The 16,323-nt window shown below is 39.0% G+C and overlaps 1 protein-coding gene across 6 annotated transcripts in view; it reads left to right on the forward strand.

Annotated features, from left to right (window-relative positions):
• The first annotated feature begins 4,116 nt into the window (after positions 1-4,116).
• Positions 4,117-16,323, forward strand: part of RUNDC3B (RUN domain containing 3B) — a 143,762-nt gene continuing 131,555 nt past the window's right edge. For 4 of the 6 annotated variants that reach the window (XM_047694679.1, XM_047694682.1, XM_047694680.1 and 1 more), the window contains exon 1: positions 4,119-4,647. In XM_047694679.1, the coding sequence (XP_047550635.1) occupies positions 4,526-4,647 (122 nt within the window). In that variant the 5' untranslated portion in view covers positions 4,119-4,525. Of the gene's footprint in view, positions 4,648-14,246; positions 14,316-16,323 lie in introns of all 6 variants that reach the window. The other 2 variants (XM_047694685.1, XM_047694681.1) reach the window with 2 other exon arrangements.

Here is a 16,323-nt window from a genome sequence, read left to right on the forward strand (position 1 = left end):
TACCTTTCTATTCTGGGCCCAAGGACACCTGCCAGTAAGTCTGACTGTAGGGAGGGATATGTTTATTCAGGTCCTTCCTAGGGAGATTAAAAGAAAAAAGGGATCTTTTCTAATCTCCATCTCACTGCCAGCTCTGCACCTCCATGTTAAGAAAATGGTGAATTTTGTGACAACATTTGGTTCTTTTTAACATGTCTATTTATTCACTTGTCGGGTTGCTCTTTTATCGTATTCATCCAATAAATCGTTTTGAGGACTGGCTCATGTGGCAAATGAAAACAGTCCAGAGACCGAGTCTCATAAGCCATGTGTGGAAGTAGTCTCTGCTTCCTTGCAGGAGGTCCTGAGCAGGATGTGGAAACCCTGAGACAATTGTGGTAGTCTCGCCTTCCTGCGGGGGCCCTTCTTCTGATGTTTTCTGAGGAGAAAAAAGGCTGGGTCTGCCTTTGGCACATTCTGCTGATGGACTTTAAGTATTTCACTCATTATCTTCCATTTTCGGGTGTCCTCTCATCCCCTCAACACGCTCCAGCCTTGAACTGTGCTTCCATCCATATCAAGGCTTTATGAAGATGAAACGTAGCTGGTCCTCCCTATGCGGCTGAGGCCTCCACAGGAACACACAAGCAGCATAGAGTCCGTGTTTCCGGGCTACCCCTGTCGAGTTTTCTCTGTGTTCTTGCTTCCATGCCTGATTGGGCCCTTGGGTCTCCACTATTACTACCAGGGCATGGGTTTGCGAGGGCTGTTTTTCCAGCTTCCACAGGCCCCCTGGGCTCTTTGGCTCCTGGCCCCCTCCCTCCATCTTCAAAGCCAGCACTGTTGTGTCTTCTCTCCTGTCTAACCTTTGCTCTGTCTTCACATCCCTTCTCTCAGTTTGTGGATTTAAAAAAAATACATTTATCCATTTTTTCTGTCGTGCTCCTGTGTTTGGGCATGCTTAGGTCACTTCTTTGGGATTAAACTAAGCAATGGTTTAGTAATCTCTCTTGCTTATAGCATTTTAGATCTGAGGATATTTATTTAGATGGAGGATGTTTAAGAATTGTAATATTGTCTTTCTAGATGGGGAGAAAGAGGAGGTTGGGAAAATGGTGAATAAATACTCAGTTCTACAGCATTCTTATATTTAAAGTTAGGCACCTACTATTTTCATTATTTTTCTTGGGAGTCTCTTTACATCTCCAAATAGCCTTGGTTCAAATGCTCAGAAAAATTAAATACAGAACTGCCACTGGTGCCGGAAAGAGTGGGAAAAGTAGTGTGAAAACTCATGTGGCTTTATAATAGTATTATGCTTTGTAGTAGATACAATTGATTAATTAGTTCCAGATTTGTCTTCTAGAGAAAGAAGGAAACGCTGGACATATTGTTCAGGATAATTAAGAAAAAGCGTTATCAAATAAGGCCCCCATGTGGCAGCTGAAAAACTCGCTGTACATACAAAAAATGGCCTTTCTTAACAAGAAATCTTTTTCAGCAAATGCCTATGTCAACTGAATCCCCCCAAAAGTAATTTGAAAAAACTTTATTAACTATTCATCTAAGACGGGGTTTTACTAAGTCTCAGTCATAAATATAAATATACCACAAACAACAGGAAAATATACTTGAGGGTGCCTGGGCGGCTCAGTTGGTTGAGTGTCTGCCTTCAGTTCAGGTCATGATCCCAGGGTCATGGGATCAAGACTCAGTCCAGCTCCCTGCTGGGTGGGGAGTCTGCTTCTCCATCTTCCTCTTCCCACTGCTTGTGCTCTATCATGTTCTCTCTCTCAACTAAATAAAATCTTTTTTTTTAAAAACGTACTTGAGACTAGAAAGCTAATTTTGAGAATGATGCCTTACTCTTCCATATTTGATATGACCACTCAGTTTTGTCTTTTATTTTTTTATTTTTAAATTATTTTTTAAAGATTTTATTTATTTAACAGACAGAGATCAGAAGTAGGCAGAGAGGCAGGCAGAGGGAGAGGAAGGGAATCAGGCTCCCCACTGAGCAGAGAGCCCGATATGGGCTCCATCCCAGGACCCTGAGACCATGACCTGAGCTGAAGGCAGGGGCTTTAACCCACTGAGCCACCCAGGTGCCCGTTTTTTTTTTTTTTCTTGTTTTGTTTTTTAAGATTTTATTTATTCTGGGAAATGGAGAGAGAGGAGGCAGAGAGAGAAGCAGACTTCCCTCTGAGCAGTGTGCCCCATGCGGGACTTGACTCCAGGACCCTGGGATCACGACCTGAGCCAAAGGCAGACATTTAACCTACTGAGCCACCCGGGTGCCCTCGGTTTTGTCCTCTTGATAAGTATTAAGGGGTGTGTGTGTGTGTGTGTGTGTGTGTGTGTGTGTTCTCTCCCTTGGGAAAACCAGCACAGGTACCTAGGAATTTCCTTGCTAATTGATGGCTTTCCACTCTTTCCTCATGCAGTTTTCATCTGTGTTTAAATAATAAAAATTTCAATGTGAGTCATATTTGTCATAGCCAGTGCAAATACTTTGCAGAGACTGCCTGTGTAGTTAGTGCATCTGTTTCCTGATGGCTGCTTCTGAATTCAAACTGTTGGTGTAGCAAGAGGAAACAAGTTAATTGGAGCTTCTAGAACGGCAACTCTCCTTAAAAACTTCCATGTTACCATAGAGAAGACAAGAAATGTTTGGGAACGGGAGCACTAACATAGAAACAGTCCTGTTTTAAATATTGTGAAAGTTTAAAGTCTAAGTTATTTTCTCTAATTTTAATGTGAATGTTTATTGCAGTAAGTTAGCTGAGACAAGTATTTTTCCTACACTGATCTTTATTCTACTATGATTAAACTTAGTCACTGAAAGGGCTGTCTTTGCTCTAATGATTTTAGAGATTTAAAATTTTCTACAAACTCAGATATTAGTCATCTACGGCTTTATTATACAAAACTCTGTTTTTAAAGCGTTCAACATTCCCTCCCCCGTTAACAGTCCCTCCTTTGTATAATATACATGATGTACAGGGATATCTATACTAAACTATGTTCTGTAACAATGTTCTTTGACAAAAACTTCAGAACCAGAGGTGAAAGTTATATGGACTCTGGAGCCATCAAAATTGCGAAATTTCAGTAAAATAATGCCAAATGTAACTTCAAGTTACATTAACGAACATTTATTGAGAACTTGTTATATGCGGGGTACCGTGCTAGGCTCTACAGGGACAGTAGTTAACGGACCTCACTCTGTAGTCTGAGCTTGTTGATGCAAAAGGAGATAGCCACTTAGGTGAGTGCCAGACAATGCAGCAGAGGGTAGGACCTCCTGCTGGTAAGGCTGGAGGATGAAGAAACATTGCAAAGTGAGCGCTATGTTCCAAAAACGCAAGACCAGGGCGGCCCTCTTCTCCGGGAGCAGCCCAAAAGAGCCAAGGCCCAAACTGCCCTGAGACTCACTGTTCCTCATCCAGTTTCGGGGTCTCTGCCCAGGCAGGGAGAAGGGTGCACATTAGCACCGCGCTCGTTCTCACGTGGGCGGCCAGTTCCGGCTGCAGGACGTGCTGAGGCCAAGGTAGGAGAGACGTGGCGTGGACGGTCAAGAAATCCTACCATCACACGCCCAAGGGGGATATTCTACGGGCAGTTTCCTTCCCCGGGCTATTTGTAGCTATTTTCCAGACCACGGGAGGGAGTTAAGACAAAAGGAACCCTGCTCGTTTCCAGGGAGTCAAGTCCTGGGTCTGTTGAGAGCTCCGGACTGCTGCATTTTCTGGGCTGAGGATCTGCGAATAGGCTTTCGCCATGGAAATAACAGCCGCTAAAGCTAGAGATCCCAGCAGTTAAAGCTGGGCTCCCGACAACGATCAGCATTCCTCCCGGGTGTCTCCGGCGCCTCGCATCCCACAATCCCCGTGCAAACTGCAGGGCTGCTTCGCTGCATGCCGGCTGCCTGCGGCACGCGGGTTGCGAGCGCGAGCCCGGCGCCTTGACAGCTGCCCACGCGCCGGGGCGGTGCTCGAGCACGTTGCTTTTAAAAGCCGCGAGGCCGACCCCGCCCCCTGCGTGTCGCGATTGGCTCCAGGTGGACTGCGTTGGCCTGATAGGCGCAGGGAGGGCGGGGCCGCGCGTGCGAGGCTCGTGGCCTCTCCGCAGCAGTCGCGCCTGGAGCGCGAGTGGCGGCCGAAGGCAGGTGGTAGGGCGTGCGGGCAGGCGGGCACGCGGGCACGCGCGCGTGCTGGCAGCCGAGGTCCCTCGGGAAGCGGGGGAGCGCCGACACCGCCCCGCACGCTCCGCCTGGCGGCCGGCGGCGCGCGCGAGGGCGGGGGAGGTGCGTGCGTGTGTGCGCGTGAGTGTGTGTGTTTGTATGTAGCTTGGGTGCGGAGCGCGAGCCGCCAGTGCCCGGGTACGAGTTCCCCCGCGGTCTTCCACACCCTCCGTCGGTCCCCGCTCCTTCCCCCGCGACTCGCCAGTGTCCCCACGGTAGCAAAACGAACAGGAGCATTGGAAAGCAGGTGTGGGGGGTGGGAGGGGTAGCAGCAGACAAAAGGGGCGCGGGGGTCAGCCCGCCATGGCCTCCAGGAGCCTGGGGGGCCTGAGCGGGAGCCGCGGCGGAGGCGGCGGCGGCGGCAAGAAGAGCCTCAGCGCCCGCAATGCTGCGGTGGAGAGGAGGAACCTCATCACCGTGTGCAGGTACGGCGCGGCCCGCGGCTCGCGGCGACGGGAGGGGGCCGCCGGCGCGGAGGGCTGAGGGCGAGCGCGCGAGCCCCTGAGGGTCCCTCAGACTGGGGGACCGTGGCTCCAGTCTGTGCCGCACCCGGCGTGTCCGCGGTCGCGAGCGCCCTGACAGGGGCCCGGGTCTGGGCACCGTGAGACCCCGGACTTTCAGACAGTTTCAGGACTGGAGCCGAGCGAGGATCAGGCTTGGGGCGGGGCTGGGGGAGGATTTGTTTTGAATGTGTCTTCTAGTGTCAGAGTGAGAGAGGAGGACAGGAAGGAAAACTCTTTCATTTAGTGCCCATTAAGCTGTCACCCACGTTTTGGCGAAGTCGTCGTTTCTGTGATTGTTTACCGTGTTGCCTCAAAATCGGAATGCATTTTGTTTTTGTTTTGGCTTGTTTACGTATGTAGTCAGTTATTTCATTCCCCCAGTATTGAATGTCTACTACAAGCCTGCCGTGTGTGTGTGTGTGTGTGTGTGTGTGTGTGTGTGTGTGTGTGTGTGTTTTCTCTCCACTTTTAAATTGCAGTGCTAGTGCAGTTTCTGCAGTTGTTATTCTGCAAATGGGACTTGTGGAGGGTACTTAGTCTTCGTGTCAATGATTTATTCCAAGTCTCCCTTTCCTTAAAGGTTTTCTTTATTTTTTTAAAAGATTTTATTTATTTATTTGACAGAGATCACAAGTAAGCAGAGAGGCAGGCGGGGGTGGGGGGGTGGGGAGAGCATGCTACCTGCTGAGCAGAGAGCAGGATGCAGGGCTTGATCCCAGGACCCTGGGATCATGACCTGAGCCCAGGGCAGAGGCTTTTTTTTTTTTTTTTTTTTAAGATTTATTTATTTATTTGACAGACAGAAATCACAAGGAGGCAGAGAGGCAGGCAGAGAGAGAGGAGGAAGCAGGCTCCCCGCGGAGCAGAGAGCCCGATGTGGGGCTCGATCCCAGGACCCTGAGATCATGACCTGAGCCGAAGGCAGAGGCTTTAACCCACTGAGCCACCCAGGCGCCCCAGGGCAGAGGCTTTTTAACCCACTGAGCCACTCAGACACCCCTCCTTAAAGGTTTTCTAATTATAATGTAGTATTCCTTTATTCTAGGAAATACAGAAACGTAAAGTGAATAATTAGTGTCTGTATTCTGAAATAACTGATTTTTCACCAAACATCTCAGCAACAACCATTGGTAATCCTCTAAGAATTAAAAAATGACACCTTTCCCTCCTTTTCAATTTCTGTGTATTTCTTGTGTAAAAATGTATCAAGCATCTGACGCAGCATACAGATATTTATTCTGGGACTTCTATTCAATAACTTTGCGTGACTTTTTGTTTTTTTAACCTGGACTATTACATATGTTTGACTACATAGCAGGAAGGCTGCCTCACTAACTGTATGGCACTTTGAGCTGTAAACAGTAAAATAATGTGGACTTGGTTAAATTTACCATTTGTGCTGTCTAGGATACAACCTTTGAGGAAGACAGGTATTCAATTTTTTTTTAAATCCAGGCAAATATTTTTTTAAGTTAGGAAAATAGAACAATATGCAAGGCTGATGTATTTTACATATATTAAAGATTATGACTTGATTTTTTTTAAAAGATGATCATCTTAAGCAGGATCCAACATTCTTGGGATAATGTGTTTCATAAAAGCTCCCTCAGAGTTAAACTTTACAGTGCAGTTTTTTGCTCAGTTGTCTTTTTTCTTTTTCTTTCTTTCTTTCTTTTTAAAGTAATTCTTCATACTACAGCATCCAATGCTCAGTAAATATTTATCGATTGAATAATTTCAGTGGTGGGTACTCTTTCTTTGGCTTCTCCATTTTTGTCCTGGCTGATTTTAGGTTACTTGATGTTCATCTGCTCCCTCATCAGAGGAAGGCCAGAAGAAAGGACTTGTACCTCAATCTTATTTAAATAACATTTTAAGTTATATTTAAGACGTTTCAGGCATATCACACTGATTTGTGTGGACAGCTGTCCAGGCTTGCTGTATTTTCATTAATTTTATTTGCATGAGTATTGTTTTCTATTGCAAAAAGAATATAAGTGCTGACCTCAGTTATAATTTACACATAAATTTAGTGTTGTATCTAAAACAGATTTCAATTTTTGGCTTAGATTTCAACTAGTGTGTTTATGTGGATTTACTACTAAGGCTGTTCTTCACATCTGAAGAGTTAATGGTTTATATAAATTATCATCCTCCTTAATAATAATGGGAACTGTTTGATAGGCTTTGTCTAAAAGGCTTTTACTTTTTGGGAAAAAAAGTCATTCTAGGCCATTTGGATGTTTTAAGTAGCTCTGCCTGAACAAATCAATATTTATGCATTTATGTTTCTTTGCCTTTCAAAGTTACCAAATTGTGGTATCTCACCTTTGTCTCTTAATGAACTCATTTTTTAAATTTTTATATATTAAGTTAGAGGTGATTTGATATTTAAATTGTAAAGAAGTTGGTTTAGAGTTTGAGTTCTAAGTTTACTTTGTCATTTAGTTCTATGTCCTTTAACAAGCCATGCAAACATTTCATTATCTAGTTTTCAGATCTGTAAAATCCTCTTAGCCTAGATCATTAGTAACTTTCAATAACAGCCTTAAAACTAATGATAGACTGCAAATAAAATGTGTTGATACTTTCTTTTGAATTTCTCCAAATATGAGCAGGGTAATGGTAGACATATGTTTAATGGCAGCTAGATGAGGCATGTGCATTTTTCTCTCTAAACAAAAACATTTTGAACTGTGCCTTCCATTTTATGTTCCTCCACTGATACTCTAGAAAACTTGTGAACAGTTTACCAAAGCAAATCAAAACAAAATGCTCCCCCTATCACCACATATCATTCCACTGTATCTATATTATTTATACGATAATGCTTTTCTTTACCCCTTAAACAACTTAGACATATTCTCAGCTGAGTTTTAAACCTTTATGATGCAACTAAGCAATTCTTTAGGTTTAAAGCCTTGCACAAGAACAGTATTGTTATGGTGTGGAGTTTTTGAAGTGGATTGCTGGGTTAGGTAAGATAGGACCTGAATTGAATTTAATTTCTATTCATTGTGATTGTGTATGTAATTATTTCATCTCTTATTTTTGTTCTACTGAAAATTTATGCATTGTAGCCTTTAAAATACTTGTATGGTACTTAGTACTATCTTATCATCCTTTTTTTTTTTTTTTTTAACAGATCGTGGTGGAGAGAAACTAGGTCATTTGTTGCCTCTAAATATTCCATGCTCAACTCCAGAATACTCATGGGCTGATTTTGGCTCTGTGTACCAACTAGCATTTCCCCTGCATATTCTTTACCATTTAGAACTTTGAAAAATTAATTTTTTAAAGTCCCAGGGTTTTTTTTTAAATTTCTATTTTTCATCCATAGAAAATCAGGCACATTAGTCATTTTTTCTGTCATTTTATGCTTCATGTTTTATTGAAAAACTTACATATTCTTTTGATTTTACTTCTGTTGGCAAAGGGAATTAAAATGGAAAGTCTCTTTCTGTAGGTTAACATCATTTTATGAGAAGGTTATTTAAGTATTCAGTTTATATATGCATAAACAGATTTTAATATAACATTTGTTAAACTTTTACATCAGTACCTTAAGAGAAACTCCTCACACAATCATAATTTTCCTGTCTTGTGGATAGAAAGGATTAATAAGAACCACTTAAGGAGAAAGTGTGATGACTGGAGACAAACGATGGTTTTCAAAATTCAAGTACTTCTAATAAGATGTACATAGTTATTCTTGGTTTTCTGTAGGTGAAGATATTATTTCATAATTTGAATCTTATTTCAAGTAACAGTAGGGCCTTGTTTTTCCAGTGTAGTCAGGGAATGAGGTGCTTATCTTTTCCATGTTATAAATGTGTGAGTTAAGCTTAAAATTCTCCCATCAACTATAGTGCTCTACCCAGCTTTGGTTGTGGATTGCAGTCTTCCGTATAACTGAAGCTTAGAATTTCAGTGTTTAAATCTAAGCCAAAATAAATATTAATATTTAAAACATTTTGGGTGAATCACCTTTAAAAAAATGTACTACACATTTTCCTATCTTCTTTAAAAAGACTCTCTAAAGGGGCGCCTGGGTGGCTCAGTGGGTTAAAGCCTCTGCCTTCGGCTCAGGTCTTTGTCCCAGGGTCCTGGGATCAAGCCCCACGTGGGGCTCTCTGCTCAGTGGGGAGCCTGCTTCCTCCTCTCTCTCTCTGCCTGCCTCTCTGCCTACTTGTGATTTCTATCTGTCAAATAAATAAATAAAATCTTAAAAAAAAAAAAAGACTCTCTAAAAAATAATAGAATCTTTATTGAAGACTTCACTCTGAATCTGTTTCTGTGAATATGTCCTGTGTGGTGGCTGCCCTTGAGGACTCTTGAGATACAGAACTTTTTGTGACACAGCCCCAGGAAGCTTGTGTGTTTGAAGTTTTTTCCTCTGCGTTTGCATTCTGCTATTGCTTCCTACCAAAGTTATCTGTTATTACAACTCTGCCTGTTTCTAGCACCTCTTTCCTTTGTGCTTCCTATCTTCACATACTTATTAGAATTGGCTGTGAACTAGGAAAGCAAGTAAGTAAATTTGTCATGTGTTAAAAAAAAAAAAAGGCAGCCAGAGGCCTCAGTTAAGTAAGCGAGCTTTAGCACTCTGAACTCAACATTCTAGTTGATGAATAATCAGAAAAAATGTCTCTAGCTCTGTTTGAACATGGTGGGTGAACTCCAGATACATAAAATCTTAGTGTGATTGGCAATATAATCCTTTAAAGAACTTCAAATTGAGGGACTTACTTTCCTAGTAACTATTTGCTTGAGTATGCCTCATGAGACTCTTCATACCTTGGCTAAAGTGATCATATTTTTGGCTAAAGCTCTTTTAGTCAGGTTCTGTGTAGCAGAACTTTGGGTTTGGTCTTTGATCAACATTTTTAGTTGTATTCCTTCGGAGCAGGTTCAGTATCATTTCCGAGGATTGTTAAGAGCCCTGATAGGTATTGGTGACAGAGGTAGCATGATCATCTTTTCAGCTATTAGTCCTGGATAAATTTCACAGCATGCATAGGTCATTATCTCTTTTCTTAGCTAAAATGAGTTCATACTCAGGGAAATAGCTGTCCTCCACACATGTAACTTTCCTGCTTACCTTAACTTCCCTGCTTATCTTAATTCATTGCTGATTGATAAATGTCAGAAGCTCTGTTGAAAGATTGGATATTCAAGGGGGAATATGTGAAGCTTATCCGCTCATGTGTTCAGTCTTACGAGTTTAGAAGATCTATATCTGAGTTGGTCCAAATCATCAGAAAGCAGCTGGGTATGTAGACAGCATTGCTTCACACAATCCTATCACCACTTGCTTTTTCACAATTGTGCATTGGTAAGATTCCATCGGCCTATATTGTGTGTCATCAGAAGAAACAGTCACAGAAGGTCTTGAAGTTGTCAAGAACATTGTTTATTATATCAAGAAGTGTCTTCTTTTTGTTAAGATTTCTATGAGAAATAGCTGTCTTATTTTAGTGCCAAGAATTGTATCTCTAGGCAGTTGGTTTATTTATATCTACTGGACACAAATGTGTAACTGACAACTTCTTTTTTCTTGTAAGCTTTAGAAATTTTAGTGTTAAATCTGTGGCCAAGCTCTAAAAGATACGTAGAACATGGGAGTATTGCATTTAGCATTATTCTTAGCTCACTTTGCTTTCACATTTTTCATATAAATTATTATTGACTTATAATCTGCATACAGAAAGTGCACATAGCATAAGTGTACAGCTCAGTGAATTTTTGCGAAGAGGACGCTGCCTTGTAACTAGCAATCAGGTCAAGAAAAAGAATATTACCCTTCATGTATTTAAATAGTCTGAAATTTTTCTCAAAAATGTTTGTAGTTGTGAAAATACATATATGTCCCTTGCTAATCTTATTCTTTTATGTTTTTATATGGTAACAGATCACTAAGTTTTTTTAATTTTCTTTTTTTTGCTGATATATAGACATAAAATCAACCTTTTAAAATATTTGTCTTGTAATGTAGTAGTCTTACCAGATTTACTTATTAATTCTAACAGATTTTCTGCCATTTTTTATTTTTTTAAACTTCAAATACAGTCTTGTTATCTGCTTGTTTAAAAGTTCATGCCTTTGTTTTCTATTGCACTGGATAACTAGAGTGTTGCAGGGGCGCCTGGGTGGCTCAGTGGGTTAAAGCCTCTGCCTTCGGCTCAGGTCATGATCTCAGGGTCCTGGGATCAAGCCCCACATCAGGCTCAGCAGGGAGCCTGCTTCCCCCGCTCTCTGCTCTCTCTCTCTGCGTGCCTCTCTGCCTACTTGTGATCGCTTTCTGTCAAATAAATAAATAAAATCTTTAAAAAACAAAAGAAAAAAACTAGAGTATTACAGAAAATATTAAAAATTTTGCCATGGGGTAAATGTTTGCAATCAAATGTTTTTTTCTATCAAAATATACATAATTTCTCTTCCTTTTTTTCTGGTTATGTAGTGAATTATATTGACTGACTTTTGAACGTTAAACTACTCTGGAATAAAAACACTTCATTGTGTTGTATTATCTTTTATACATATCTTTGCATTCAGTGAGTTAATATTCCATTTGGGATTTTCACCTGTATGTTCAGGGAAGAGATTTATCTGTAATTGTTCTTTCTTAGTGTCCTTGTTTAGTTTTGTCACTAAGATTATCTGACCTTATAAAGCAAGTTGGGAAATATTCTTCAATAGAAGAATTTGTATAGCATTAGAGTAATATTTCTTTCTTAAACTTTATAAAGAATTCACCAGGGAAGAAATCTGAACTGCTGATTGTCTTTGTAGGAAGTCTCTTTAGTAACAGATTCAATTTATTTAATAGACACTACAATTCAGATTTCCTGTTTCTTCTCAAATCAGGCTTCAGTGAGTTTTTCATATAACCAAATTTATTCTTAAGATCTTTCAAATCTCTTCATATCTTTTTATTGTTTAAAAAAGCTATAGTAGGGGGGTGCCTGGGTGGCTCAGTGGGTTAAAGCCTCTGCCTTCGGCTCAGGTCATGATCCCAGGGTTCTGGGATCAAGCCCCACATGGGGCTCTCTGCTCGGTGGGGAGCCTGCTTCCCTTCCTCTCTCTCTGCCTGCCTCTCTGCCTATTTGTGATCTCTGTCTGTCAAATAAATAAATAAAATCTTTAAAAAAAAAAATCTATAGTAGGTTTCCATTTTCTTTCCTGATCCTGCTAATCTCTGTTTTTTCCATGTGTTTTCTTGGTAGGAGTTTATGAATTTTATGTGTCTTTTCAAAAGTCAGCTTTTGGCTTTGTTAATTTTCTCTGCCATATATTTATTTCTTAATTCATGGGTTTCTTTATTATTTCCTTGACTTTAAGTTCCTGTTTTTCTTTTTTTTCTAATTTCTTGAGATGGGAGTTTAGGTCATTGTTTTTTAGCCTTTCTTCTTTTCTAATATATGCCTTTTAAATTGAGATGCCCTTACTTTGGGATTGCTCACAAGTTTTGAAATGTTGTATCTTTACTATTAATTAGATTAAAATGTTTTCTAATTTCTGTTGGGATTTCTTTAACTCCAGGGTTATTTAGAAATTTATTATTTAACTTTCAAACAGTGAAGGATTTTCTAGTTATTTTTAGATACTGATTTTTAACTTAATTCCACTATACTTATAGAGAACATACTCTGAAAGATTTCAAACATTTGAGATTTTGTTTATGCTTGCTTTATAATATAGTATATGGTTAATTTTGATATTTCTTGTGTGTTTGAAAAATATATATAATCTGTCATTGATTGCATGTTCCATGTTAATTGTATCTAAGTATGTTAATTGTGCTTTTCATATATTCTTTATCCCTTACTAGTTTTTTATATGCTTAGTCTATCTAATTTTGTGAGAGATATGTTAAGGTCTGTCTCTGAGTATACTTTTATCTGTTTCCTCCTTTAGTTCTGTCATTTTTGCTGTCAATATTTTGTTGCTTTATTATTGGGCGTGCACAGATTTAGGATTGTGATCTCTTGGGGCGCCTGGGTCGTGCAGTTGGTTAAATATCCAACTCTTGATTTTGGCTCAGGCCGTGATCTCAGGCTCATGAGATCAAGCCCTGCATCCAGCGCTGCTTCAGATTCTCTCTCCCTCTGCCCCTTCTGCTCATATTCTCTCTCAAAAAAATAAATAAATCTTATTGTGACTTCTTCCTAGGGGTTGGATTTCTTTGTCACCATGAAATATCTTTTTTTTATCTCTAATACTGTTACTGCCTTAAAGTTTATTTTATCTGCTATTAATATAGTTAAAACAGCTTTCTTTCAGTTAATGTTTGTATGGTGTCTCTTTTTCCATCCTTAACTTTTAATCTTTTTGTCCTTAAATTTAAAGTGTCTCTAATAGGCAGGATAGAACTGAGTTTGGGTTTTTATCTAGTCTTTTATTTAGAGTATTTATCCCATTTACATTTAATGTTATTGTATTTGGGTTTATAGCTATCATTTTACTCTTTGTTTTACGTTGAATTTTTCTCTTTCCTTGCCTTCTTATATATCAGTATTTTTTTAAATTCCACTATTCTAGTTTTTCTCTCAGTGAACTTGTTAGTCATAAATTTTTTTTCTTATTTTGTATTTATGTTAGGTTCCCATTCTTTTGGCAATTACTCTTGATTTATCACAGTGTAATATAAATTTAATTAATTTATTCCTTCTCATCCTATACACTTTGTCTATATATATTTTAAATTCTGCAAGAATCTTTTATTGCTGTATTTATACTTGATATTCAGTTAATACACATTTGCATTTACCTACATATTTACCCTTGCCATTGCTCTTCCATCAGGTTTGGAAAAATTTTGGCTATTATCTTTTTATGCTCCAGTTACATGTATGTTAAATTTTACCAGGGTCCACTTGACTTAGGTTCTTTCTTTTCTGTATCTTCTCTTCTTTATTCTCTTTCTGCTTCAGTTTGTATATTTTCTATTGACTTCTTTTCCTTTTCATAAATCTTGTCTTCTACTGTTTCTCATCTACTGAGTAAATTAAATGAGTTTTTAATTTTAGATAGTTCTCGAATTTTGATTAGATTCTTTTAAAATAGACTCTAATCCTCTTATAAAAATATGTATCTTTTTATCTATATCCATCTTTTCCTCTTCCCTAGGTCATATTAATCATAGTGTATCCTAATGTTTTCATCACTAATTTAGAATATTTATATCATCTTACATCTCTTTTGAGTTTTCTCTCTTCCTATCTTTGTCATGTAGTCTTATTTTTTTGGCATATCTAGATTTCTTTTATTGAATGCCAGATAGTATGAAATTTTTTCAGCACTTTTGTTCTTTAAGTGCTATTATACTTACCCTTTGTCAACCATTATGTTAAAAGTATTCATCAGAACATAACATAAAGTAGAAAAAGACCACAGAAGAGTAAACAGGTGGAGTGCATCTGTCAATTTGAAGAAAACATGGTCAAGAGCATACTAGGGCCCATGGCTCATAATACAGGGTAGTGCTCACTTTCTTTACTAATGTTATCTTCTTCTGGAAGCTAGAGTGGTAGCTGATCACCTTCATCTAGTCAGGGATGGTGCCATATCCAGGCTGGATTTCAACACTGGTAAGTCTTGCTCAGCCTTTCATGTGCCCCTGACCATCCATGGTTTTAAACATAGATTTGGTATATTTTTCAGCACCCTTTCTCTGATAGTCCTAAACTATTATTTTGTTTTCTGGAACTATCAAATGCTATATTCTGTTAATCAGAGGCTTTCTGATTAGGATTTTAGTATTTTGATGACAAGAAGGTGTTTGAGACCTTCCCAGGTCTCCTTCAAAAGCTTTCCTGGTATTTCTGTTCCTAGCAGCCTTCTGTGGGAGTTAGCCCTGCCACACTCAGAACTAGCAGTCAATCCTGGGTAAAAGCATCTATAGCAGTATACTGATTTTTGGCTCTGCTCTTTCTGGAGTCTTAAACCTCTCTAATTCCTACTGTTTCAGTCACTCTTTGCAGGCTTCAAACATGATTCCTGTAATTCCTCCCAGTTTTTCTAGCTGGACTCTGTACATGGGTCTACAACTATTCCATCATGCTTAGTCTGTTCCCACATTATTCATCGTCCCCAATTTTAATTTATGCAGCCAACTGATGGTATTTTATATGCCCTCATAAGCAATCGGAAGTCTTTTCTGGAATGGTTATATAAATAAATATAGCACCAATTATGCTGTAATCTAGTTATCTTTTTGTCTTTTACTAGAATGTGAATTTCTCAAACACTGGAATCCGTTTACTCAGCATCTAGTTTATTTCCAGCATTTAGTGCATAGTAGGCATGTTTATCAAATGAGGTAGCTATAACTAGTGAAGAATAATAGCAGTGGATGACATTTCTAAAATAAGGTTGAAGGTTGAATTAGAAAATCATGATCACTTATTTTTTAAAAGTCACTCTAAATGTGATTTTTAAAAATCACTCTAATGATTACTCAGAGGAGTTTTAAATGTCTAATAGTTTCAGCAGTAGAATTTGCTTTCTTCTGAATGGAGTTATGCTAATTGAATTTAATGTGGAAATAGAAAAATAAAAATTTATCTCTTCCAGTGTTTGAATAATAGTTTTTTTAAAAAGGTGAGGCTGAGCTAAACAAATTTTTTTTTTAGTATTTCCTTACCAAAGCATCTACTCTAATTTTCAATTCTATAGAGCTTATTTCACGAAAATGGGTAAAAAATATAAAATGCATACTGTTTTGAAAATATTGTTTAAGGGCGCCTGGGTGGCTCAGTGGGTTAGGCCTCTGCCTTCGGCTCAGGTCATGATCTCAGGGTCCTGGGATTGAGTCCCGCATCGGGCTCTCTGCTCAGCAGGGAGCCTGCTTCCCTTTCTCTCTCTGCCTGCCTCTCTGCCTACTTGTGATCTCTCTCTGTCAAATAAATAAATAAAATCTTTAAAAAAATATATTGTCTAAAAGAAAATGCACAAAATGCACACATTTTTTTGCCTTAAATAAGATCACATTGTCCATTTTTTCTGGTAATGGTGATCGTCCTTAGAAGAGGGTAACAGTATCCCCCATATATTCAAATTTAACATTTGATTTTGAAATTTTTAATTTCTCTTAGTACTTACACTTAAAAAATTAACACATCTTTTGTATTCTAGATTAAGTCTCAGAATTAATACTAAAATGTAAGTTAAGGGACACCTGGGTGGCTCAGTTGGTTAAGTGTCTGTCTTTGGCTCAGGTCATGATCTCAGAGTCCTGGGATTAAGACCTGTATCAGGCTTCTTGCTTTGTGGGGAGCCTGCTTCTCCCTCTCTCTGCTCTGCCTGCAGCTCCCCCTGCTTGTGCTCTCTTTCTGTTTCTGACAAATAAATAAAATCTTTATATATACATATATAAAGATTTTATTTATTTATACATATGTATGTATACACACATATGTGTGTATGTAATACATACATACATGTAAACATACATGTATATAAAAATTTTAATAAAATTAAAAACACGAAGCAACTGTGTTTAACATCTGAGGAAGATACATTAATTTATTTCATGCATGCAGAATATGCTTTTTGGAGGAAAAATATTAGATGAGCATTTATGACTAGTAATGAAAA

This window comes from Lutra lutra, chromosome 11 (assembly GCF_902655055.1).
Source record: "Lutra lutra chromosome 11, mLutLut1.2, whole genome shotgun sequence".
In the NCBI taxonomy this organism is placed as follows: Eukaryota; Metazoa; Chordata; class Mammalia; order Carnivora; family Mustelidae; genus Lutra; species Lutra lutra.